The sequence below is a fragment of the Ranitomeya imitator genome, chromosome 8, assembly GCF_032444005.1.
Source record: "Ranitomeya imitator isolate aRanImi1 chromosome 8, aRanImi1.pri, whole genome shotgun sequence".
Lineage (NCBI taxonomy): Eukaryota > Metazoa > Chordata > Amphibia > Anura > Dendrobatidae > Ranitomeya > Ranitomeya imitator.
The window spans coordinates 105363206-105390235 of NC_091289.1; the positions used below are offsets into that span (position 1 = coordinate 105363206).

Genomic DNA, 27030 nt, shown 5'->3' on the forward strand with positions numbered 1-27030 from the left:
ACTGAGTGGTAGAGTATCCACTGGCAACAGCCAAACACAAATGATACTAGCGCATGGCCGTGTGGCCATGCAAACCTTTTATAGTCGTAGCTGTCCATGACCTTCCTAGTTGACCAATAGGAGCTGCTACAGGACCTGAGCGTGTGACCCTTGACCTCCAATGAGAGGTCTACCATTGGGCATGCTCAAAAGGAGAAAAACAGGGCTTAGTCCCAGGAGCGTCTGCTCGCCTCCGAACAATACTGGTTGTAATGGCTGAACCTGGAAGGGCAGCAGTAACACGCAGTATCTGTCCGAGCCAGGTGCTGGCACCGAAATCTCCGCTGAGCAGGTTCCACTGTGGCTGGAGAAGAATGGGAGACCGCAGCGGACATGGTTCGAGATTCCCCCGTGCAGCGGCAGGAACTCGACACCTAGCAATGTGTGGGAGGGGCTAGTCAAATTTCTTTGTGGTATTTTCCTGATGAAGGAGTCAGATAGACCTTGAAACACATTGATTAAACCACCAGAGTTTTTCATTACATTCGAATCTGTATTATTGTGGCAGCGCGGACTTAATCCATAAAACATCCTGTACAACATCTCTATTTTCAAAAAAGGAGTCCGGAAATTACAGGCCAGTGAGGCTTACTTCTATCCCAGGAAAGAGATTTGAACAAATTATTAAACAGCATGTATGTAAGTACTTGGATAAGAATACAGTTATTAACCCGAGCCAGCATGGGTTTGTAGCAAACAAGTCATGCCAGACTAATCTAATTTCCTTCTATGATGGAATCACTGATTGGGTGGATCAGGGAAATGTGTTATAGTACAGTATATCTTAACTTCAGCAAAGCATTTGATAAAGTATCTTATACTATCCTTATTGAAAAAAATGACCAGGTATGGGATTGAAAAGGCTATGGCTAGGTGAATTAATAACTGGCTCAGTGATCATACTAAAAGAGTGGTAATAAATGGTTCCACAGCCAATAGGAAAAGTGTTACAAGTTGGGTACTACAAGGCTCTGTCCTGGTCTCTGTGTTATTCAACATTTTTATAAATGATTTAGATAAGGAAACTGAAGGTAAACTACTGTAATCAAATTTGCAGAGGAGGCAAAGCTAGGATGGATAGCTAACACTTGAGAAGACAGAGAAAGGATTCTGAAAGATCTAGATAAGCTTGAACAATGGGCAGTGACTAAGGGTACCGTCACACAGTGGCACTATGATCGCTAGGACGGCACGATCCGTGACGTTCCAGCGATATCCTTACGATCTCGCTGTGTCTGACATGCTACTGCGATCAGGGACCCCGCTGAGAATCGTACGTCATAGCAGATCGTTTAAAACTTTATTTCGTCGCTGGATCTCCCGCTGTCATCGCTGCATCGGCGTGTGTGACGCCGATTCAGCGATGTCTTCACTGGTAACCAGGGTAAACATCAAGTTACTAAGCGCAGGGCCGCGCTTAGTAACCCGATATTTACCCTGGTTACCAGTGTAAATGTAAAAAAAAAAAAAACACTACATACTTACCTTCCCGGTGTCTGGTCATGTCCCTCGCCTTCAACTTCCCGCACTTACTGGTGAGCGCTGGCCAGCCGTAAAGTACAGCGGTGACATCACCACTGTGCTTTCCGGCTGTCCGGCGCTCACTGTCAGTGCAGAGAAGCACAGCGCCGAGGGACGCGACAGGAATGTAAGTATGTAGTGTTTGTGTTTTTTTACGTTTACGCTGGTAACCAGGGTAAACATCGGGTTACTAAGCGCGGCCCTGCGCTTAGTAACCCGATGTTTACCCTGGTTACCAGGGGACTTCGGGATCGTTGGTCGCTGGAGAGCTGTCTGTGTGACAGCTCTCCAGCGACCAAACAGCGACGCTGCAGCGATCGACATCGTTGTCGTATCGCTGCAGCGTCGTTTTAGTGTGACGGTACCCTAATAGAATGATATTTAACAGGGAGGAATGCAAGGTTCTACATTTGGGCAAGAAAAAAACTAAAATTTAATCTGTAGAATAGGAGGAATAGAATTAAGCAACAGTACGTGTGAAAAAGACTTGGGTATACTAATAGATCACAGACTGCACATGAGACAACAGTGTGATGCAGCAGCAAAAACACAGAGTTACTTCTTTTGCTAATGCTATACATATTACTGCTGGTATACTGCTATGTATAGCAAAAATCATGATCGGCTAGGAATGCCAGCCACAGCCCGTCAATCACAGGAAGATCATGATAATAGGTGTGGGGGTCATCAGCAGACTTCTGACTGTCATGACAACCCATCGGCACCCCGTGATCGTGTGACAGGAGTGCCGATGGGTGGGATGAATTATCCTTTTACTGCTGGTGCATGTCAAATTCTGCTGTCTGTGATTGACAGCGGGATTTAACAGGTTAACAGCTGCAGGCGGCGCACCGCTTCACCTGATGCTGGTAAAGGCACATGATGACTGATTTAATCAGCTGCTCACTTCAAACACAGGAATACGACCTTTGGCGTAAATTTACATAAAAGGTTGTGAAGGGGTTAATGTCCTGTTTAGTCAGACCAACCAGCATTCTATGCATACAGAATATACATAGTTTGGGGGTGGAGGTGAAATCATGCTCCCAGATTCCTTTTAATGCATCTTTTGTACCATTTCCCCAAACTAAAATGCTACAGGAAAGATGTAGTATATTACATTAATTTAAATACTGCTGGATAAATGTAGTAGGTTACATTAACCCCTTCACCCCCAAGCCTGTTTTCACCTCAATGACCAGGTCAAATTTTACAATTATGACTATGAGGTAATAACTCTGTAACGCTTTAACGGATCCCACTAATTCTGAGACTGTGTTTTCAAGACATATTGTACCTCATGATAGTGGCAAAATGTATTCGATAAAATTTGAGTTTATTTGAAAAAAAAAATTTAAATTTGCAAAAATTTTGAAATTGTTGCCATTTTCAATCTTTTAATTTTTATGCCCTTAAATGAGAGCATCATGTCACAGAAACGTTAATAAATAACATTTTCCACATGTCCACTTTACATCAGCACAATTTTTGAAATATAATTTTCTTTTGTTAGAAAGTTAGAAGGGTTAAATTTTTACCAGTGATTTCTCATTGTTCCAATAAAATTTACAAAACAATTTTTAGGGACCACATCGCATTTGAAGTGACTTTGAGGGGTCAATATGGCAGAAAATACCCAAAAGTGACAACATTCTAAAAACTGCACCCCTCAAGGTGCTCAAAACCACATTCAAGAAGTTTATTAACTGTTCAGGTGTTTCACAGGAATTTTTAGAATGTGGAAGGAAAAAATTAACATTTACATTTTTTTTAATTTTTTTTTACTTTAGACCCAAATTATTTTATTTTTACAATGGTAACAGGAAAAAATGGATCCAAAAATTTGTTGTGCGATTTCTCCTGAGTAAGCTGATACTGGGCTCGGAAAGGAAGAAGCAAGCAGTGGAAACTGCTTACAAGTGACACCATTTTGGAAACTAGACCACTCATGAAACTTATCTATATGTGTGGTGAGCAAATTGAACCCTCAGAACCCTCAGGTGCTTCACAGAGGTTTATAATGTTGAGGCATGAGAATGAAAAAAAAAAATCACATTTTTCCCCTCAAAATGTTGTTTAGCTCCCTATTTTTTGTATTTTCACAAGGGTAACAGGAAAATTTGCAAATACAATTTGTTTTTCAATTTCTCCTGAGTATGCCGATATCCCATATGTGAGGGGAAACTACTGTTTGTCCGTATGGCAGGGCTCGGAAGGGAAGGAGCACCATTTGACTTTTTGAATGCAAAATGTGCTGGAATAATTAGCAAATGCCATGTTCCATTTGGATATACTTCAAATAGTGGAAACCGCCAACAAGTAAACAAGTAACAGTCTCATCACAGTTCTAATGCATTGCAATGCATTAGAACTGTCAGCCTGCTTTCACACAAACTTGTGAGATCATTCACCGAGTATGATCTAACATGATTGCTAGAGTCTGGTGACCTGGATGTCGTGGGTCATCATGGCAACGATCGGAGGGCAGAGGGGGCTCCCCTCCTCTGAATGCCTTCTAAATTCTGTGATTTAGGGGGTGAAAGTGCGTGCACCACTCCTGGCTATGAGCACCGTCTGTCAGCTGTGAGAATCAGGTGACACCCGACAGCCTCTGTGCACGCAAAATCACCTGGACGTAGCGTTTTTTCTTTATTTGAACACTATAGTGGTGAAAATAATGTTTGTACCTTGCCCCTACTAACAAACTTGTCAGCCACTTTTTTCAGCTGTTACTGTCACCGCTCTAGTCTCGAGCCACGATCTTTTGACCGCAAATTCTGACCGGAAGTCAGAGGTAATTGTCTTAAGCTCTCAATGTAAGTCTAAAAATCTAATTTATAAGTTTATAAATTATAGTTCATATATCACTACATATTTGTTTATAAATGTTTTTTCTTACCATTATCTCCATCAGTAGGTTTTCCTTTTTTCTTTTTTGTTTTTTTGGAATCAGGCTTCTTTTTCCCTTTTCCTAATGGATCTTTTTGAGAATAGAAAACTGTTGAAATCACCACTCATCGCCCCTCAGAAATGTATTTTATAAGTTCTTAATTGCTATTTAATGAAACTGAACTATAATCATGTAGTATTGCTATCCATCCATTCACATCATATCAATCTAGTTTATACATTTTCAATAATCTTGGTCTATATGTGTAGAAAATGCAAGTCTGTATTACATTGCAGGGGGGTAGAACACAACCACATCCCCAATTATAAGTGTGTCCTCACTTAGGGAACCATATTATTTTAGTTTTTGTTATTTTTATTTCCCATCTCAAAATTATTTCAGTTGTTTCTCAATGGATTTGTACATATTAAAGATGATACTAAAGGTTGAGAAAGTTCTGAATTGATTCTTCATAGTATGATTTTTTTATATGATAAAACTTGCTATTTTAGGGATGTGTAGACTTTTTATTTCCACTATACATATTTCTATGATTGCAGCAATTACCATCTGTATCATCCCCTGGTTTTCTTGGCTTCTTCTTTTGACTTGAAGGTGAACGTTTTTTGGTCCTCTGGTTAGATGTGGATATATTCTCATCGGCATTGGCTATAGAAAAGACAAAATGAATGTCAAGCTTTATAATGTCTTCTTCCTATTCTGAATTCTTGGCCTTAGTTGACTATATGTGAATATATGCATTTAATTAACTAATAACTATGTACCAACCAAATATGAAGTCAAATGATTGAATTTATAAAATGTGAAACTGACTATATCCTAAATATGATCAGAGAACATTGAACTTGTTGGACTGAGGTTCATTAACTAATAAATCCAATGCTAAAAATAAGAACAGACATGTCATTACATATTTTATGTGCTTGGAATTATGAATATCCACTATCCATCTATTTTGGAAGGTTTAATAGTCTAAAAGGAGTTTTATAGCAAAAAGAAACCCTTCTAACATATCAGTTACACATTAAATTTGTGTCATCCTTATGGAAGGCATGGCTTTCTTACACGCTAACATTGTTGACTCAATGTGGGGGAAGAGTGGTGTTGGTGAATATCATTTCCTGAGGAATACTGATGTAATATATATATTCCTCTATCTGGTCAGATGACAGCAGGGTTCCTTTGATACAATGAGACATGATTCATCTGTTGACTTCTTTTTAAAGAGGACCTATCCCCAGGAGAGGCCTCATATTTTGGTTTAGATTTAGACAACCCTCCTTTTTACATAGAAAAATAATTTTGGATATACTGTATGACTAATTAAAATAAGCAAGGAATAAAAAACTTCTCATTAGGGACTATGGCAATTTGTGTATCACCTCAAAAGTCGAAGCAGGCATCCTCTTGTAAGAAGCCACCGAGCTTTCAGAAAAAGTTGGAAAGGTTTACAGGCAAGTTGTAATGAAAAACAGCAGAATAAATTCAGGAACAGCCATGAAGGAGTGTACCATAATACATATTGGAGGAAAGGCACATCCACTTCAACAGTACACCATCAGCAATTTTACAGAAATGACCACCTGGTAAAGTTGGTGCAAAACGATTTGCACAATCTGATCTATCTATGTCTGTAATAAACAAAGTCCAAACATTTATCTGTTTGCCTCCCAAAGTAAGCAGATGTGTCAGAGGAGCCATCTAAATCCTGCTTTCGGTATAAACTTGCAATCTTCCAATAGAATGCTTAAAGGGACACTGTCACCTGAATTTGGAGGGAACAATCTTCAGCCATGGAGGCGGGGTTTTTGGGTGTTTGATTCACCCTTTCCTTACCCGCTGGCTGCATGCTGGCTGCAATATTGGATTGAAGTTCATTCTCTGTTCTCCGTAGTACACACCTGCGCAAGGCAAGATTGCACCTTGTGCAGGCATGTACTACAAAGGACAGAGAATGAACTTCAATCCAATATTGCAGCCAGCATGCAGCCAGCGGGTAAGGAAAGGGTGAATCAAAAACCCCAAAACCCCGCCTCCATGGCTGAAGATTGTTCCCTCCAAATTCAGGTGACAGTGTCCCTTTAATGCAAAGCACTTTACAAGTTGCATAACTTGCATTTTATTGACTAAAGTACATGCCTTTTTTTTACACAAGGGGGAGTGTCATGTGACCAGACCAGTAAATCAGGCTCCTCCAACAAAATAGCAGCTTTCCCATGTGAGGTGTTTTCCATTGGAGGTTGATGAACAGTTGTGGTCACATGTCCTCCACCAACAGCCATTGTATGGACAGCTCTGGTCACATGTCCTCCACCAGCAGTCAGTGTATGGACAGCTCTGGTCACATGTCCTCCACCAGCAGTCATTGTATGGACAGGTCTGGTCACATGTCCTCCACCAGCAGCCATTGTATGGACAGGTCTGGTCACATGTCCTCTACCAGCAGCCATTGTACGGAGAGGTCTGGTCACATGTCCTCCACCAGCAGTCATTGTATGGACAGGTCTGGTCACATGTTCTCCACCAGCAGCCATTGTACGGACAGGTCTGGCTACATGTCCTCCACCAGCAGCCATTGTACGGACAGGTCTGGTCCCATGTCCTCTACCAGCAGCCATTGTACGGAGAGGTCTGGTCACATGTCCTACACCAGCAACCATTGTAGGGACAGGTCTGGTCACATGTCCTCCACCAGCAGCCATTGTACGGACAGGTCTGGTCACATGTCCTCCACTAGCAGCCATTGCACGGACAGGTCTGGTCACGTACTCCACCAGCAGCCATTGTACGGACAGGTCTGGTCACATGTCCTCCACCAGCAGCCATTGTACGGACAGGTCTGGTCACATGTCCTCCACCAGCAGCCATTGTATGGACAGGTCTGGTCACATGTCCTCCACCAGCAGCCATTGTACGGACAGGTCTGGTCACATGTCCTCCACCAGCAGCCATTGTACGGACAGGTCTGGTCACATGTCCTCCACCAGCAGCCATTATACGGACAGGTCTGGTCACATGTCCTCCACCAGCAGCCATTGTACGGACAGGTCTGGTCACATGTCCTCCACTAGCAGCCATTGTACGGACAGGTCTGGTCACATGTACTCCACCAGCAGCCATTGTACGGAGAGGTCTGGTCACATGTTCTCCACCAGCAGCCATTGTACGGACAGGTCTGGCTACATGTCCTCCACCAGCAGCCATTGTACGGACAGGTCTGGCTACATGTCCTCCACCAGCAGCCATTGTACGGACAGGTCTGGTCACATGTCCTCCACCAGCAGCCACTGTACGGACAGGTCTGGTCACATGTCCTCCACCAGCAGCCATTATACGGACAGGTCTGGTCACATGTCCTCCACCAGCAGCCATTGTACGGACAGGTCTGGTCACATGTCCTCCACTAGCAGCCATTGCACGGACAGGTCTGGTCACATGTACTCCACCAGCAGCCATTGTACGGAGAGGTCTGGTCACATGTCCTCCACCAGCAACCATTGTAGTGACAGGTCTGGTCACATGTCCTCCACCAGCAACCATTGTAGTGACAGGTCTGGTCACATGTCCTCCACCAGCAGCCATTGTAGTGACAGGTCTGGTCACATGTCCTCCACCAGCAGCCATTGTATGGACAGGTCTGGTCACATGTCCTCCACCAGCAGCCATTGTATGGACAGGTCTGGTCACATGTCCTCCACCAGCAGCCATTGTACGGACAGGTCTGGTCACATGTCCTCCACCAGCAGCCATTGTACGGACAGGTCTGGTCACATGTCCTCCACCAGCAGCCATTGTACGGACAGGTCTGGTCACATGTCCTCCACCAGCAGCCATTGTACGGACAGGTCTGGTCACATGTCCTCCACCAGCAGCCATTGTACGGAGAGGTCTGGTCACATGTCCTCCACCAGCAGCCATTGTACGGACAGGTCTGGTCACATGTCCTCCACCAGCAGCCATTGTACGGACAGGTCTGGTCACATGTCCTCCACCAGCAGCCATTGTATGGACAGGTCTGGTCACATGTCCTCCACCAGCAGCCATTGTACGGACAGGTCTGGTCACATGTCCTCCACCAGCAGCCATTGTACGGACAGGTCTGGTCACATGTCCTCCACCAGCAGCCTTTGTATGGACAGGTCTGGTCACATGTCCTCCACCAGCAGCCTTTGTATGGACAGGTCTGGTCACATGTCCTCTACCAGCAGCCATTGTACGGACAGGTCTGGTCACATGTTCTCCACCAGCAGCCATTGTACGGACAGGTCTGGTCACATGTCCTCCACCAGCAGCCATTGTATGGACAGGTCTGGTCACATGTCCTCCACCAGCAGCCTTTGTATGGACAGGTCTGGTCACATGTCCTACACCAGCAGCCTTTGTATGGACAGGTCTGGTCACATGTCCTCCACCAGCAGCCTTTGTATGGACAGGTCTGGTCACATGTCCTACACCAGCAGCCTTTGTATGGACAGGTCTGGTCACATGTCCTCCACCAGCAGCCATTCTATGGACAGGTCTGGTCACATGTCCTCCACCAGCAGCCTTTGTATGGACAGGTCTGGTCACATGTCCTACACCAGCAGCCTTTGTATGGACAGGTCTGGTCACATGTCCTCCACCAGCAGCCATTGTATGGACAGGTCTGGTCACATGTCCTCCACCAGCAGCCTTTGTATGGACAAGTCTGGTCACATGTCCTACACCAGCAGCCTTTGTATGGACAGGTCTGGTCACATGTCCTCCACCAGCAGCCTTTGTATGGACAGGTCTGGTCACATGTCCTCCACCAGCAGCCTTTGTATGGACAGGTCTGGTCACATGTCCTCCACCAGCAGCCTTTGTATGGACAGGTCTGGTCACATGTCCTACACCAGCAGCCTTTGTATGGATATGCTCTTCCGATCAGTATAAACTGATTCATTTGCTTAGGTGGAAGAAAAGTGGCCTGATGCAAATTAAGTAGAGAAACTTCCATAGTATATGCACTTGAACATCTTTTTATTTTAATTATAACAACTATGTCTATCAACTAGCCTGCTGCTAGCCAAGATTTTCTATCTGCAGGAAAACTGTAGTCCAGCAGCAGGTTGGAAAAATCTGTGACCACTTAGAGTATAATGAAATGCTACTGGTATCTACAATATGATTTACATTATGGTCAAAAACAGCAGTTTTAACACAAAACGACACAGGCATGCAAGCTGCATCAATTTTGCGGTAAAACCACACATCGGTGCTGTTTTTGGCCACATCAAGTAGACTCACTTTAAAAATCAGTATAGCAAACTTGTAAGCCTACCACTATTAACATCAGTCCGCTCTTCTACATTTTCTTCAGTTTCAAGACTGCTTGGATTTTTGGGCTTCTTTTTGTCTTTAGGGTTGGGTTCTTGTGATGAAAATATTGAGATTTCATTAGTAATCAGTTTAGAATATAAAATGAAATCCTTATTTTATTGAGATATGTAATATAGTCCATTTATCTTAAACAGAATATGTCAGCAGGTTTTTGCTATGCAATCTTAAGACAGCATGAGGTAGGGTTAAAAAACTGAATTTAACGATGTGTCACTTATCAAGCAGTGTGCTGTTGTTTACTTACAATAAATATTTTATCATTAGGACATTATCATTCCTGGGAAAAGCTGCCTCATGACAAGTCATATGACCACGCCCCCTCCTGTAATAAGCAGCTCACCATCAATAGACAATGTACATACAGAGCCTGTTGTGGGTGGGGTTAGAACTCTGTTTCAAAACTACTGGACCCAGTAAACTAAGTGATACATCATTGGAATCAGGGTCTATTTTCCTACATCATGCTGCTCTTATATAAAGTAGCAAAAGCCTGCTGATAAATTTCCTTTAAAGTGAACCTGTCAGCTGACATGCTGCCCAATCCGTGGACAGCATATATCAAGCAGTGGCAGTATTATTTTAGCCAGGCATGTTTGATTCTGAAACACTGCGGTCCTCGGTAGCGTCTCCTCACCCGCTGCCCTGGACTAAAAGGTCTCTGCCTACATACACATATAGGTCCATGGGTGCGTAAAGAAAATGACAGATGGAGCCACAGTATAACATCTGATTTTTACAGATAAATTGCAATTCTGTAACATAGGAAACTGTAAGTGGCCTGGAAATGATTAATCCCTCCACAAAGCCGGCAATTTATGTTTTTGCGTTTTTTTTTTTCCTCCCCTTCTTCCCATAGCTATAACTTTTTATTTTTGTGTCCACATAGACAAATAAGGGCTTATTTGTTTGTTGTTTTTTAGATAAGTTGTACTTTTGAAGGAGACCATTCATTTTACCACATAATATACTGGAAAATTGGAAAAAATTCCAAATAGGGAGAAATTGTGACAAAAATGCGATTCTGACATTGTTTCTCTGGATTTGTTTTGATGGTGTACATTTTGTGGTACAAATAACATTGCATTATCATTCTGCTCATCAGTATGATTACGGAAATACTAAACATGTCCAATTTTATATTATTTTAGTGGTGAAAGAAAAATCTGATTTTTTTTTTGTTGCAATTTTTGGGTTATATCACCTTTTTTTGAGTCCGTAAAGTTTTAATTTTGCAGTCGATGGAGTTGTGTGAGGGTTTGTTCTTTGTGAGGCAAGAACTTGTTTTTGATTATACTATTTTGGGATAAATATGACATTTTGATCGCCTGTTACAGCATTTTTGTGGTATTGCAGTGACTGAAAAACCTTAATTTATTTTTTTATTTTTAATGGGGGAATAGAGTGGTAATTTGAACTTTTATGTATTTTTATTTTTTTCATATTTTTTAATACTTTTCTATTTTTTTTACTTCCCACTCATATTATTACTCTTCTTGGGGGATTGAAGCTGATTCATCTCATCGCTTGTGCTATGTACAGTAATGGCATAACATATAATAAAAATCACCGTGCCCTTTGAGGCACGATCACAAGCTGGGTTTCAAAGGAGTTCTGTAGTCACAAGCACGTAGGTCTTCAACAGACCCCTGGCTGTCCTAGCATTCCATTGTCGAGCCGCGATCATGATGCGCCACCATGCTGGCGCTTGTTAAATGGCGCTGTCAGAGTTTGACATAATAATCTTGTAGTATAAAAAGCCCTTCAGCCACATGGAGCTCTATTGTACCCTACGAGTCTTGCAGTGGCGCTGACAGCACCTTCCTTACACAGGCCCATTTAGTAATACAGTACATTTCTTGTCCTGGCATTGTGTTACACAATTTGATTACTACAGAACCCTTTGAGCATTGATTCTCTAACAGGTAGTTTAATAATTTGATAATTAAACACGTATTTATGCAATTTACTATGAAGCTAAAACGTAGCAATATGAGCAATATTAATAACACGAAAAATAATAATACTTCCTTGTGTTTTTTGGCATGATGATCCATGTTATCATCACATCTATGCAGGGGCAGACGCAGGCAGGTCATCGCAATGCACAATCCCATCAGCTTTAGAGACAGAAATCGCCCCCTTACCTCGTGGGCCCCTGGGTGGCTGCAATGGTTGCACCAATGGACATTTTAAGGGCTGCGGGTGGGTCCATCTTACCTGTGTACCCGTTAGTAAGGCCGAGTATCCAATATCACTGCTGTGCTGCTCATACTATAAGGGTGCGTCCACACATGTCGATTAGATTTACTAAAGATTTCACATGGTAAAATCCACACAGAAAGAATTGACCGGCAGCAGATCTAAGAAAATGTCTCCACATGGATATTATCGGCAGTGTTTGGGTGAGATTCCAGCCACACACTGCTGATCTCATTCACTTTGCTGCTGCTGTAATCTACTGCAGATTGTCCACAAATCCACAGCAAATCCACAGTGTGTGGACAAGCCCTTATTCATCCGGCTAACCTTTAGGAGGCTTTCCTTTATCTCCAGGGTCATCACCTTCTTTGTCTTTTGGGCTTTTGGGTTTTCTTGTTTTACCATCATCGTCATCATCATCAGGGTCTCTCTGATCTGAAAACACATTTACTTTCATGTAGCAGAATGCCAATTTGCAGTGGAGAGGTCCAGTCTAGCCACAATGCTGTGTTTTACTGACTGAGCTGGAGAATCACTTTTGATGTGCAACGGAATTGAGTTAGAGGATAGGTCACATGGGGTGGGATTTTTTTTACGATTTGAGTAATTTGTTATGAAGAGGTGGGGTTTCTTAGGACACCTTTATAAGAAGAGGAGAACCCGTGGTCCAACATCTGCCATTCAGGATCCAGACCAGTGAACATCCCGCCCTCTCGCCCCTTTTTTATGTTTGGTTGTTTTCGAGTTGGACTGGAGAGTGTTGTATTCCGTAATGTCCAGTGTTGATGGGCCATCCAGGATCTCCTCAGGAAACTAATGGTGTGGTTTTTAGACAAGTTACAATTAATAAAGGCTGCTGTGACCATTTATTTCCAGCGCCACTCACCTTTATGCTTTTATTCATGAATGGGAACCTGTCACCCCCCCTGGCGTTTTTAACTAAAAGAGCTACCTTGTGCAGCACTAATGCTGCATTCTCTCAAGGTGGCTCTTTTAGTTGGGGTCCCTTCTAATGCTGCAATATTTGTTTTTTTAATTAGCCCACCATACCTGTAGTCTGTCTGGAGGGCATGTCTTTCCCCCCCCCGGACACAAACGCCTCCCAGCCATGCCTCAGCCCCTCCGTGCACCTGGCGCCGCCTCCTGTGCCTTCATTAACGTCCCTGGCGCCTGCGCTGTATGATCCTTTTTCGGGCATGCGCAGTTTGCGCTGCCCTTCGACTCCCATCACCTGATGGGAACTTACAGTGCAGGAGCCGGCGACGTTAATGAAGGCACAGGAGGCGGCGCACGGAGGGGTCGAGAGATGGCTGGGAGGCGTTTCTGTCTGGGGGGAAAAGACATGCCCCCAGGACAGACTACAAGTATGGCGGGCTAATTAAAAAAACTAATATTGCAGCATTAGAAGGGACCCCAAATAAAAGAGCCACCTTGACAGAATGCAGCATTAGTGGCTCTTTTAGTTAAAAACACCTGGGGGGGTGACAGGTTCCCTTTAATGCCGCAGACAATTTCCAATATCCTATTCATCTAGATTCTCACTGAAATACACAATGTGACTGACCAGTGAAATTGAGGAACATGTCTAACAGACTTGTAGTAATTAAATTAAATTTGTCAGCAGGTTTTTGCTATTCGATCTGAGGACAGCATGAAGTAGGGGTTAAAACACAGAATTAAGAAATGTGGCACTTATTCTGTGTACTGTTGTTTAATTATAGTGAAGGTTTTATCACCAGGACATGATCATTGCTGTGACTAGCTGGCACTCGGGAACTCATCCGAATCTGGCCCCTCATGTGATACGTAGCTCACTATCAATAGACTATGTACATAGAGAACCTGATGTGGGTGGGGTCAGTTTTTCCGCTCTGCTGCATCTAAGAACTCAGATTGTGTTACAACTGCTGCACTCAGTAAACAAAGTGATACATTGCTGGAATCTCTTTTCCTACATCATGATCTTTTCAGATGTGGTGGCACAATTCAGATGATAGATTTCCTTTAAATAACATTTCTATTGACTTCTTTAATGAGAAAAATACAAAATATCTGAGGCGCACCTGTCCCTTCAGATTGACTAAGAATAAGTGTCCATGTGCCTATATTAGGAATATCACTATTCTTGGCAATTATATGACTAGTATTCTGCATTCTCACCAGCCTCATGCTTTAATTTTCAGTGTCTGTAATATATTAGTGATGACTATCTGCTATTTACTTTACTCACGTATATAGCGCCATTGATTTCACAGCACTTTACAGACATCATCACTGTCCCCGATGGGGCTCACAACCTACAGTCCCTACCAGTATGTCTCTGGAGTGTGGGAGGAAACCGGAGAACTCAGAGGAAACCCACACAAACACGGGGAGAACATACAAACTCCTTGCAGATGTTGTCCTTGGTGGACCCAGGACCCCAGTGCTGCAGCGTTAACCACTAAACCACCAATCTGCTTGTGAATTTAGCTGTGCATTTGCACCAAAGCATGTATTACGTGCAAATGTTGTCGTTTGGTGCTAATTTCACACTATTCATTGCTAGGGTGAAATCCATAAAACAAGTTTGCAGAAAGAACGGACATGCTGCAGATTTAATAAATGGTTCCGGCACAGAACTTTTCAGCAGTGTCTGGATGAGATTTGTGAAACCTCATCCGCTTTGCTGTTACTGTAACCTGCAGCAGATTTCCCACACATCTGGATGAAAATCTGCAGCAAATCTGCAACATGTTAACGATCCAGCTAACCTTCAGGAAGCTTTCCTTTATCCTCAGGGTCATCACCTTCCTTGTCTTTTGGAGTTTTGGGTTTTCTTGCTTTACCATCATCAGGGTCCTTTTGATTTGGTTCTGAAAACACATTTACTTTCACACACGTATCAATTTGTAGTGGAGAATCGTTGTCTCTGCTCAACGTCCAGCAGACTGACACAAGGTGAACCCATTTTCAGGTTCTTAGTCACAGCTAGTCAGATGTTTCTAATTATGACCTGTAGTGCTAGGATTTAACCCAGTCCTACCTGGCTATACTACATTATACTGTAAATACAGAAGGTGAAATAAGTATTGAACAAGTCACCAATTTTCTAAGTAAATATATTGCTAAAGGTGCTATTGACATGAAATTCTCACTAGATTTGAGTAACAACCCATTCAATCCACACAGGCAAATGAATCAAATCATAGATATCTAAATTAAGTAATGTATAATAATGAGAAATAACACAGGATAAATTATTGAATATATGAAGAAAAAGAGGGGGGAAAAGCCATGGAAAGTCACGATACCAGCTGAAATCTATCAGTTATTATAAAGCAATCTTGCCACTTAGTGAAAAATAATATTAGCTGTTTCAACCAATGGCCTATAGAAAGGTATTTCATTACCAAGGTGCCACACATAAAACGTCTCATGATGGGTAAAACCAGTGAGGTGTCTCAAGACCTTCGCAATCATATTGTTGCAAATCATAGAGGACAAGATAAGAATTTCTACTGAATATTCCAATGAGCACTGTTGGGGCCATAGTCCAGAAATGCAAAGAACATAATTTCACCTTAAACCAGCTACGACCAGGTGCTCCCCTCAAGATTTCAGACAGAGGAGTGAAAAGAGTTATAAGAAGAGTTGTCCATGACCCAAGAACCACATGTGCAGAGCTACAGAAAGACCTGGAATCAGTAGGTACAATTGTTTTAAATCTATAAGAAGTGCATTCAACCTCTATGGCCTGTATTCATGCTCAGCACACAAAGCGAACAAAAAGCTTGCTGAACAAAAAGCATGTTCATCTGCGTTTAAACTTTGCTTAACTGCATTTAGACAAGCCTGTGAAATACTGGGAGGATATAGTCTGGTCAGATGAGAAGAAAATTGAACTCTTTGGATGTCATAATACACACCATGTAAGGAGGCCAAAAGTCACTGCTAGTGATGAGCGAGTATACTCGTTGCTCGGGTTTCCCTGAGCATGCTCGGGTGATCTCCGAGTATTTGTTAGTACTCGGAGATTTAGTTTTCGTTGCCTCAACTTCATGATTAATGGCTGCTGGACAGCCTGAATACATGTGGGGGTTGCTAGGGAATCCTCACATGTACTCAGGCTGGCTAGCAGCCATAAATCAATCAGCTGCATGGACAAAAGCTAAATCTCAGAGCACTAAAAAATACTTGGAGACCACCTGAGCGTGCTCGGGAAAACCAGAGCAACAAGTATTCTCGCTCATCACTAGTCGCTGCATATCACCCCCAAAACATCATATCAACAGTGAAGTTTGGAGGTGGGAACATCATGGTGTGCGTGATTTTCAGCATATGGCACTGGTAAACTTCATATACAGTGGGGCAAAAAAGTATTTAGTCAGTCAGCAATAGTGCAAGTTCCACCACTTAAAAAGATGAGAGGCGTCTGTAATTTACATCATAGGTAGACCTCAACTATGGGAGACAAACTGAGAAAAAAAAATCCAGAAAATCACATTGTCTGTTTTTGTAACATTTTATTTGCATATTATGGTGGAAAATAAGTATTTGGTCAGAAACAAACAATCAAGATTTCTGGCTCTCACAGACCTGTGACTTCTTCTTTAAGAGTCTCCTCTTTCCTCCACTCATTACCTGTAGTAATGGCACCTGTTTAAACTTGTTATCAGTATAAAAAGACACCTGTGCACACCCTCAAACAGTCTGACTCCAAACTCCACTATGGTGAAGACCAAAGACCTGTCAAAGGACACCAGAAACAAAATTGTAGCCCTGCACCAGGCTGGGAAGACTGAATCTGCAATAGCCAACCAGCTTGGAGTGAAGAAATCAACAGTGGGAGCAATAATTAGAAAATGGAAGACATACAAGACCACTGATAATCTCCCTCGATCTGGGGCTCCACGCAAAATCCCACCCCGTGGGGTCAGAATGATCACAAGAACGGTGAGCAAAAATCCCAGAACCATGCGGGGGGACCTAGTGAATGAACTGCAGAGAGCTGGGACCAATGTAACAAGGCCTACCATAAGTAACACACTACGCCACCATGGACTCAGATCCTGCAGTGCCAGACGTGTCCCACTGCTTAAGCCAGTACATGTCCGGGCCCGTCTGAAGTTTGCTAGAGAGCATTTGGATGATCCAGAGGAGTTTTGGGAGAATGTCCTATGGTTTGATGAAACCAAACTGGAACTGTTTAGTAGAAACACAACTTGTCGTGTTTGGAGGAAAAAGAATACTGAGTTGCATCCATCAAACACCATACCTACTGTAAAGCATGGTGGTGGAAACATCATGCTTTGGGGCTGTTTCTCTGCAAAGGGGCCAGGACGACTGATCCGGGTACATGAAAGAATGAATGGGGCCATGTATCGTGAGATTTTGAGTGCAAACCTCCTTCCATCAGCAAGGGCATTGAAGATGAAACATGGCCTGGCCTTTCAACATGACAATGATCCAAAGCACACCGCCAGGGCAACGAAGGAGTGGCTTCGTAAGAAGCATTTCAAGGTCCTGGAGTGGCCTAGCCAGTCTCCAGATCTCAACCCTATAGAAAACCTTTGGAGGGAGTTGAAAGTCCATGTTGCCAAGCGAAAAGCCAAAAACATCACTGCTCTAGAGGAGATCTGCATGGAGGAATGGGCCAACATACCAACAACATTGTGTGGCAACCTTGTGAAGACTTACAGAAAACGTTTGACCTCTGTCATTGCCAACAAAGGATATATTACAAAGTATTGAGATGAAATTTTGTTTCTGACCAAATACTTATTTTCCACCATAATATGCAAAAAAATGATAAAAACAGACAATGTGATTTTCTGGATTTTTTTTTCTCAGTTTGTCTCCCATAGTTGAGGTCTACCTATGATGTAAATTACAGACGCCTCTCATCTTTTTAAGTGGTGGAACTTGCACTATTGCTGACTGACTAAATACTTTTTTGCCCCACTGTAATTGAAGGAAGGATGAACAAATGTACAGAGACACTGTTGATAAAAGTCTACTGCAATCTACCAGGATGTTGAAGATGAAACAAGGGTGGACAAGCTTGAGAAAACTTTACACTGTGGCCGAAGCATCTCCACATGGGCTATTAAAATCCAGTAACTTTGTACTTTATCCTTGCCAACACTTGTTTACCAGATGTATATATGTGTGCGCGTGTGTATATGCATTATAGGCACATGTTATTATGAATTGAGTGATGATTTGATGTTATCCACAGTAAAGGGTGAAATGCACAGAACAAATTTGTAGAAAGAACTGACATGCTGCGGATTTGATAAATTACCCATGCACAGAATTTATCAGCAGTGTGTAGATGAGATTTCGGGAAATCTCATTCACTCTGTCGTTACTGAATCGGCTGCAGATTTTACGCAAATGTGGATGGCAAATCTGCAGCAAATCTGCAACATGTGAACAAACCAGCTAACCTTTTGGAGACTTTCCTGTACCATCAGGATCATCACCTTCCCTTTCCTTTGGAGTTTTGGGCTTTCTTGTTTTATCATTATCATCACCAGTGTCTCTTTGATTTGGTTCTGAAAACACATTTACTTTTACATATGCAGAATAGATGCACAAATTCATTTGTAGTTTGTGAAAGTAGTTTAGTTTAGTTACAAAGCTGCTTTTGTATCAACTGAGCAGGATTTCGATTAATATTGTAGAACTTTAGGTTCTCACTGAGCTGCAAAATGTGTCTATCCAATAAAAATGAAGAACAACTCTAGGACGGCTTCACTTATTCGACATTCAGGGTTCGAGTACAGAATGGCAGCCTCATATTTACCTAAGTAACTGATGAATCAATTCAGGTCGGGAGACCCATGGCCCGTCTGTACATCACAGAACGTATTTATGCCATGAATATGGGGATTAAGTTGAAAAAAGGGGGTAAAAAATTGTCTGAAAAACCATAAAATGAGCAAAACAAAAGTACATATAATTGGTATTGCCACATTGGAATCAACTCAGTTTATAAAGCTGTAACATTCTATAACCCTTAGGTAATGTTCCTACAATGAATATTTTCCGTTCTTGATGCTGAAGATTTTCTACAGCATTTCTTTATCTTTTAGGTAAATTACAGTAAGTTATTTGTGTTTTTTCATTGCTTTTTGGAATGGGGTTTTTACTTGCTTTTTAATCATAATTGCAATGAAATGTAGTGCCTGCATAGGACAATCAATCAGCAACCGGACTTTGGCGGTGAGTGGAGACCAGCAATGGGTAGCACAATACAGCACAACTGGTGAAAGAAGTGCTCACTCTGATAAACTGGAAAAAATACCTTCAAAAATATTTTTCTCAAAATAGACCCAATGAAATTCTACTAGAAAGGTAAGACTATAATAAGAGCTAAAGAGGCTTTACGCTCATACCGTTAGTCAGCGGTTGAAAATCTTGCTGACAGGTCCGCATTATTTAGAATACACTATAGACAGGAAAGAGTTACTGCATGGTGGAATAGACAGAAAGTTCTAGAAGAGGGGTAGTAGCTTAGTCTATAAATATATCACCAGGTAGTTAGAATTTTACTTCTCGATAGTGGATAGACAACAGAAATAGCGAGTTGTTGCTGAAATAAAAATGGATCTGGGTAATCTCAAATTTTCTCTTGAGGATCTGGTAGCAGGGTTGGCGGGCGGACACTCCTCCTTCAGCTCGTCTGCATTGTTGGGTCTGGTGTCTCTCATCTTCCTCTTGAAAATACCCCATAGATTCTCTATGGGGTTAAGATCAGGTGAGTTTGCTGGTCAATCAATCACAGTGATACTGCTGTTTTTAAACCACGTATTGGTACTTTTGGCAGTGTGGACAGGTGCCAAGTCCTGCTGGAGAATGAAATTTCCATCTCCAAAAAGCTTGCTGGCAGAGGGAAGCATGAAGTGCTCTAAAAATTTCCTGGTAGATGCCTGCATTGGCTTTGGTCTTAGTAAAACACAATGGACCTACACCAGCAGATGACATGGCTCCCGAAACCATCATTGATTGTGGAAACTTCACACAAGACCTCAAGCAGCTTGGATTGTCTGCATCTCCACTCTTCCTCCAGACTCTGGGACCTTGACTTCCAAGGTCTATGGGATATTGTCAAGAGGAAGATGAGAGACACTAGACCCAACAATGCAGGCGAGCTGAAGGCTGCTATCAAAGCACCCTGGGCTTCCATAACAGCTCAGCAGTGCCACAGGCTGATTGCCTTCATGCCATGCCGCATTGATGCAGTATGTGATTCAAAAGGAGCCCCGACCAAGTATTGAGTGCATTTACTGAACATGTATTTCAGTAGGCCAACATTTCGGATTTTAAAATTATTTTTTCAGTCTGGTGTTATAAAGTATTTTAATTTACTGAGATAATGACGTTTTGGTTTTCATTGGCTGTAAGCCATAATCATCAACATTAACAGAAATAAACTAGTGAAATAGATCACTCAGTTTGTAATGACTCTATTAATATATAAGTTTCACTTTTTGTATTGAAGAATTAAAATAAATGATCTTTTTGATGATATTCTAATTTTGTGAGATGCACCTGTAGCTGTCTACTTTCTGCCCACTCTCATCTGGTGATGCTAGGCGTGCATGCGTGAGTGTAATTTATCTTTGACAGAATCCTCTCTTACTAACAGGCACATGCAGCTTTCTAAGCGCTGCAGGTCTGGGCTATCTTGACTCAGTAAACCATTTTGCAGAGTATCTAATATTTTTGCTGTTTGTTTTTTTTCATACTTTAAGAGTTTGTCCACACGTGACAAAAAATCTGTTGCAGATTGTGTTGTGGATCTGCATATGATACACACAGATTTTGTTGGGGATTTGCTGTACATATCTATTCATTGCAAATGGTGATTCGCATGGTGAAAATCCGAAAAAAAAAATGTGTATGCTACTGATTTAAAAAAACTTCCGGCACAAGGAAACTATCTGCAGAGGGTGGAAGAGGCTTGGTAAAGTGTCATTCACTTTGGTGCTACTGTAATTCTGAGGATTTTCCACGAATATGGATGGAAAACCGGTAGCAAATCTGTAACGTGTGAACAAATGCTTAAAACAAGCTAACCGTTAGAAGGCTTTCCTGTATCTTTGGGATCATCACCATCTTTTTCTTTTGGTATTGTGGGTTTTCTGGTTTTATCATCATCATCAGGGTCTCTTTGATTTGGTTCTGAAAACAGATTTACTTTCACACATGCAGAATAGATACAGATGTGTATTTATAATGCAGAGTAGTAGTCTTGTTTAGTCACAATATATTTACTGGCTGACAATGTGACTGACCAGTGGAATGGAGGAGACCCTCTAATTATGGTTTCACATATCCATGGAATACTTTTTCTGCTCAGATCGCAATGTCTGGCCCAACTGCCGGATCTCCTGACCTGAGGTAATTACATCATAGGTATAGATACTGTATGTGATACTGTATGTCTGGAGATTCTCCCCTCAGACCAGGTATTGCAATCTGCGTACAGTCCATGTTTCATTGACGTAGGAAACCGGCCTAACAAGCGCTAGTAATAAAATAAGATATTAACTGACTTCATTCCTTATAAAAATATCTTTACAAGACTTATGGCGGCACAAATATCCATGTACCCCTAACATAGCCATAAACATGGTGGTCATATAAAGAAAGGTCACCTCCCTTTTGAAAGCTTGGAAAGTGCACAGATTTGGTCTTATTGATAAAAATCATGAAAGCCGGGATGTTATCTGACACGACAGACCTCACCACTAATTATCTGCACTAGATTTTATTCAGGAGGCCCACTGTCTACAGTTCTCTGTTTGTCCTCACAAGATAGTATTGATAATCTTTACATTTCCATGAGTCCCCTAAGCCAGAACTCTTGTGCACTAGTCCGGGGGTCTCCATCTGATTGTTAGTGGTCGTTAAACCACAGACAGATTGTCACCATCTTGAGCTCGATCACAATAATTTTATAATTAAAGTTGATATTTACATTTTATGAAGCAAAAAGTGTCTTTCCATCATTTTCATGACATTACTTGCTTTACTGAAATATCTTTAGCGTATTAAACGGAGTTTGTGAGCACAGAATGACTGTTCAAACCAAGCAAAGACGTGACCTTGGCATGGCCAAACATTTAAAGGAAATCTGTCACCACACTTGACTTCATATAAGACAAGCTCTGGAGGCAGAGTTATCTTCCAGGCAGCGTCCTCCCCACAGGTCATTTACATAAAGTGATAAAAGATGGCTTCTCGACAACACATCTGATATGAGGCACATAGGTCTCGCTCTCCTCCGCTTTCTGTAGCCTGTATGCTCATATTAATAGTTTAGATAAGTCATATGTGGTGACAGATTCCCTTTAAGTGCACCGCTTCAATCACTTGTTCTCCCTTTTTCTCCGCCCCCTTCTTTGATTGACAGCTCTGACTTTATAGAGCCAGAGAAGGGCAAAGTTACAGGGAAAACTAGCAGGTGTGAAAGTGTATATAAATGATTGGCCCCACCATGATGCACCGAGCACCTAGACTTGGTTGGAGCAGTCATTCTGGGCTGACAGTCCCTATAAGGCTTTATTCACATGTCAGTATCAGTATTTGGTCAGTATTTTGCACGAGTATTTGTAGGCCACAAATAAGATAAAATCTATAACTGAAACATGTTCTGTCTTTTGGAGTAACTCCTGGTTTTGGCTTATAAATATTGATGAAATACTGAACACAATTACTAACCTATAAATTAGGCTTTCAGCGTTTGCTCAGTATTTTACCTCAGCATGTGTGAGCCAAAACCAGGAGTGGGTGATAAATACAGAAGTGGTGACGTGCTTATACTATGCTTCTCTGATTGTTTCACTCTTGATTTTGAATTACAAATACTGATGGAAAATGCTGAACTTGTGAACGTGGCTTTAAAGGAAAATCTGCTCTTCACAAATTTTTCACCAAGACCGGTGAAAACAATTCCAGTCTTAATGAGGGGATCTCTTGGAGGTGAATGCCTTTGAATGAATCCGAAGCATCTGACAAGTGGCTCGCACCTCCATACACCTGACCACAATTCGTACTCTAGTCTAGGATTGGAGTAAGCATAAGGTATGAACACAGCTGATAATGAAATAGACAATCTGTGGGGGCAGCCCCCATCCCACCTCAGCTCTGCCCATTTTGTGCTGTGCAAAAATGGAGTGTAAAGAACTAAAGTCACAACATTTTTTGAAACCTCTAGTTGTGCAAAAAGTTTGTGATTAATCAAAGTGTGTTACACCAGATTCATGGTTAAAACACTTTGATGCTTCATAGTCTATTGTTTAATTTTAAATTTATTCGCCATATTTCACAATATTTTTAGCTATGTTTTAAATGCATATTTTATTGATGTTCATAATTTGTGTTTAAGTGACCTGCTATAACAATAATATCTGCAGAGAAGTATTTACCCCACCAAAAAGGCAAAGATTCTTGGAGAACTTCCTGAAGAAAAACACTTAGAAAATTTGCACCATTTTTGTTAAATATGAAGTTGTGCACAAATGTTGAAACTTTTGACATATTCATGTTAGTCCTAGCCAGCTCCATCAAAGTACGGGACCGATGGGTGGGATAGGATCGTGAAAACACCCCCTCATCTGATTCATGTTCAATTTGTGGTGTACCTTATGCCAGAAATCTTACTCTAGTCCAGCGCCACTTGTAAGATGCACCTGATTGATTTTATGAATCAACTACTTACTCTTACTCCCCCACACCCCTTCATTGAGACTGGCATGTACAAAGCATGTCTTAATAAATCAGGGCCCAAGTGTTTTGGGGGGATTGAGGGCTTCTCAATCAGAGAAATGTTGCCAAACATCTCTATTGGGGTCTTATCTCACCAAGACCAAAAGGATTGGCAGCTCAAAATCCAATATACAGGATCCTTATCACCCCCAACATTATCTGTTGGGGAAGAGTTGGGGCCCTATGCATATTTCTTTGTCGATATCGGTTGGTCCAGTTGACAAGAATCCAGTATGTATTAGGGCCTTACGGAGTCTCCTGAATCTCCCTCAACATTGTCATAAGAATTAGGCAGTTTGAATTTTTCAGATCATCCTTTGCTTTTATTGGCACATAATCCATCTAGCAGAGGCTTAAAGGGAACCTGTCATGTCTGATAGCACTATTAACCTGCAGATTAACCGTATCTCTATAGTTTAATGGCATCATTAAGTTTCCTTGCCGCAGTGCTGAAAGTGCTTCACTTGGAAGAAAATGAACTTTATTTCTCAGGTGCCACATGCTTTCAGTCATACAAGTGTGCCTGAAACAGTCACCACTGGCAGCACTGTAGGCACACCCCGGCACTGACTGGCAGACGGCTCTGTGGTGCATTAATGAAGAGCCATTATCAGTCAGTGCCAGGGCATGGCTACAGTCACCGTTCTCAGTGCTCTGAGCGGTGACTGTAATAGCGCCGGGCACTCCTGCATGACTGAAGATCAGTGGCTCCCAAGAGAAATAAATTAATTTTCCCTATATCTGCAGGTGAATAGCGTTATCAAACAACTTGCATTTAAAGTTCGATTGGGGGTCATTTAAAAACCTGTTTATACAGGCAGACAGCAATTATGTTGATGAATTAATGAATTATCTGTAATAGATTTCTCAGTGTGCATATGCTGCTATTGTTCTCGACAGCGCAATTTCTGTTACAAAGGATGGTGGGCTGCCGAGAACCATAATCTTTTCTGCAGCACAAAAGATCATTTCACCCTACAAACAAGATTCATCAGATGATCGGCAGCCACTTTACACTGCAAGATTATTGTGAACAAGCGTTTTTAGGAACCCTTACTCCACTTTCCCCATAGAGGTTACATAAACGCTCAGTCTCATGTATATAGGAGAGGTGGGAGATATAGCTATTGACAGCTTTATAGGGTATACAGGCACATTTAGGGATAGTGATATCTTCAAATATCTAGATCTGAGAGAAGCCCATCTTCATTTATACTGTTTATGCAGCTTCTAGATCCTTTGTAACTAAAAATGTTCTGAAAGAGGAAAAGTAGAACTGAATAGAAATGTAAACCCCTTTCCAAGCCTCATAAGCAAGTACCTTTAGGAGGTGCATCAGGGTCTTCAGGTTCATCACCAGGTCTTTTGGGCTTTTTTGGTTTTCCATCTTTGGTAGTTGGGTCTTTTAATGGTAAAATAATGATATAAAGAGAATATTATTGGCTTGCTCAATGCTCATGCTTTTATACGTCTTTTGTATTTGGAAACTATAGACAGTGTTAATGTGTGCTGCAAACAGGCAACTGAAAGAAAAATGCATTGTGTCATTACATTACATGATATTATCATCATTTCAGTGTACACAACTACAAATTTTAGGCAGATTTTATTAACTCTTTTTGCGGATTATGTGAATGGAAGTAAATAAACTTGCTAAAAAGATTACACTACTAAATAAGAGTTGATCTCCTAAATACAGTATAATGGTGGTATTGGTATTAAAATCTGTGTACATATTTTATGACAAAAATAGAGGGCTGCTGCTCAGATGCAACATCCTTACAAGTTATGTGTATATCTGTGTCTACGCCTCCTACATTTATCCTAGATCAGACTTGGGTTGAACACTGAAAGTAGTTCTACAAGGCAATGGTACTAATGCTTGGAACCCAGTACTTTGCCCCAAACACCAAATTTGAGCTCCAAATTGGCCCACTTCTACTCCACAGACCTCTGTCTAATCTGCCCTTGCCTGATGTATGTGATCAATTCAAGAAGAGCAATGGCCACAATCAGCTACCAGAACTTAGAACCTGCCGAATAGAGCTGGAGCCAGTGAGTTACCTCTCACTATCTTGTGCCACCAGGGTATTTAGTACCTGCTTTACGTGAAAGGTGAACGTTTATGAGATATGCCATCATTCGCCACTCAAAGTCCCGTACATGCACCTTTTTGTTCTAATAATGCCGTGTGACTGGTTGCACTCCCATTGGCTTCCCCGTGAAGAAGCTGCATTTCCATGTCTCCAAAAAGCTAAGAGTAGTTGGTTAAACATATAGGGACTTGTATAGAAAGGCATTTATCCACACTAAAATTCTTTCATGTGGCACATTAGGTGTGTAAATGCTGCTGACTAATTCCCTTTAAGGCATTGGAGATAATCACATTTTCAAAAATTTGATTAATCTGGTTCAACCCAAAAATTTTATTGGAAATGAATTGACCTGCGGCAAATAGAAAGTACTCGAAAGTCTTCAATTGCCTTGGAGAGACCAGTATAACCCTGTAAGGTCTCTTAGAACGGCATCCAAACCTTTTCAAATTATTTAAAACAAAGACAAAGACAGGCTTAGCAATGTCAAATTGACCTCAATATACAGTGCTTTGGCTAGCCAGTTGGCAACCGGTGGCAACAAACTGGGTGTAATAACACGTGCCGGGCCTCACAGTCTTTTTATGCTTTTTAAAATATAGAAATGCCCAAATGATCCCTTTGTGGTGCAGATGACAAAGTTATACACGCTCCTATCTGTCCACATGATACAGAAAACATAATTCATCAGTTCCTGCCACCTTTCATTGCTCCATAGTCCAGTTCCGAAGGTCACTTGTTCATTGCAAGTGCTTTCAGTGGTGTTGTATCAGTATGCAGACCCATACACAACGAACAGTGATGACACCTTTCTATCACATTAGCTTGCATTATCTTTTTCTGTAAGATTGGATCAGAAAGGTGGATGTTTTCTCTCTATGCGTTGTATTTATACATATAGAGTGTGCACGGAAGCCATCAAAAACATACATTTTTGATCATGTTTTGTACCTGAAGAAGGTCCTGGCTCAGATCTGAATATCTATTTGTTTTAAACATTGTAATGCAGGGGTGTCAAACTGCATTCCTCAAGGGCCTCAGACCATGCGTGTTTTCAAGATTTCCTTTGCATTACACAAGGTGCTGGAATCATTCTGTGCAGGTGATTAAATTATCACCTGTGCAATACAAGGAAATCCTGAAAAC

The 27030-nt window shown here is 41.7% G+C and overlaps 1 protein-coding gene across 10 annotated transcripts in view; it reads right to left on the reverse strand.

Moving 5' to 3' along the window:
• PRG4 (proteoglycan 4) overlaps nt 1-27030 on the reverse strand; it is a 166051-nt gene that overhangs the window by 46724 nt on the left and 92297 nt on the right. For 4 of the 10 annotated variants that reach the window (XM_069737250.1, XM_069737246.1, XM_069737254.1 and 1 more), the window contains 8 exons: nt 25113-25193; nt 21098-21202; nt 18463-18570; nt 14785-14886; nt 12359-12466; nt 9774-9863; nt 5018-5119; nt 4460-4540 (listed from right to left, as the gene is read on the reverse strand). In XM_069737250.1, the coding sequence (XP_069593351.1) occupies nt 4460-4540; nt 5018-5119; nt 9774-9863; nt 12359-12466; nt 14785-14886; nt 18463-18570; nt 21098-21202; nt 25113-25193 (777 nt within the window). The remainder of the gene's footprint in view (nt 1-4459; nt 4541-5017; nt 5120-9773; nt 9864-12358; nt 12467-14784; nt 14887-18462; nt 18571-21097; nt 21203-25112; nt 25194-27030) is intronic. The other 6 variants (XM_069737248.1, XM_069737249.1, XM_069737247.1 and 3 more) reach the window with 6 other exon arrangements.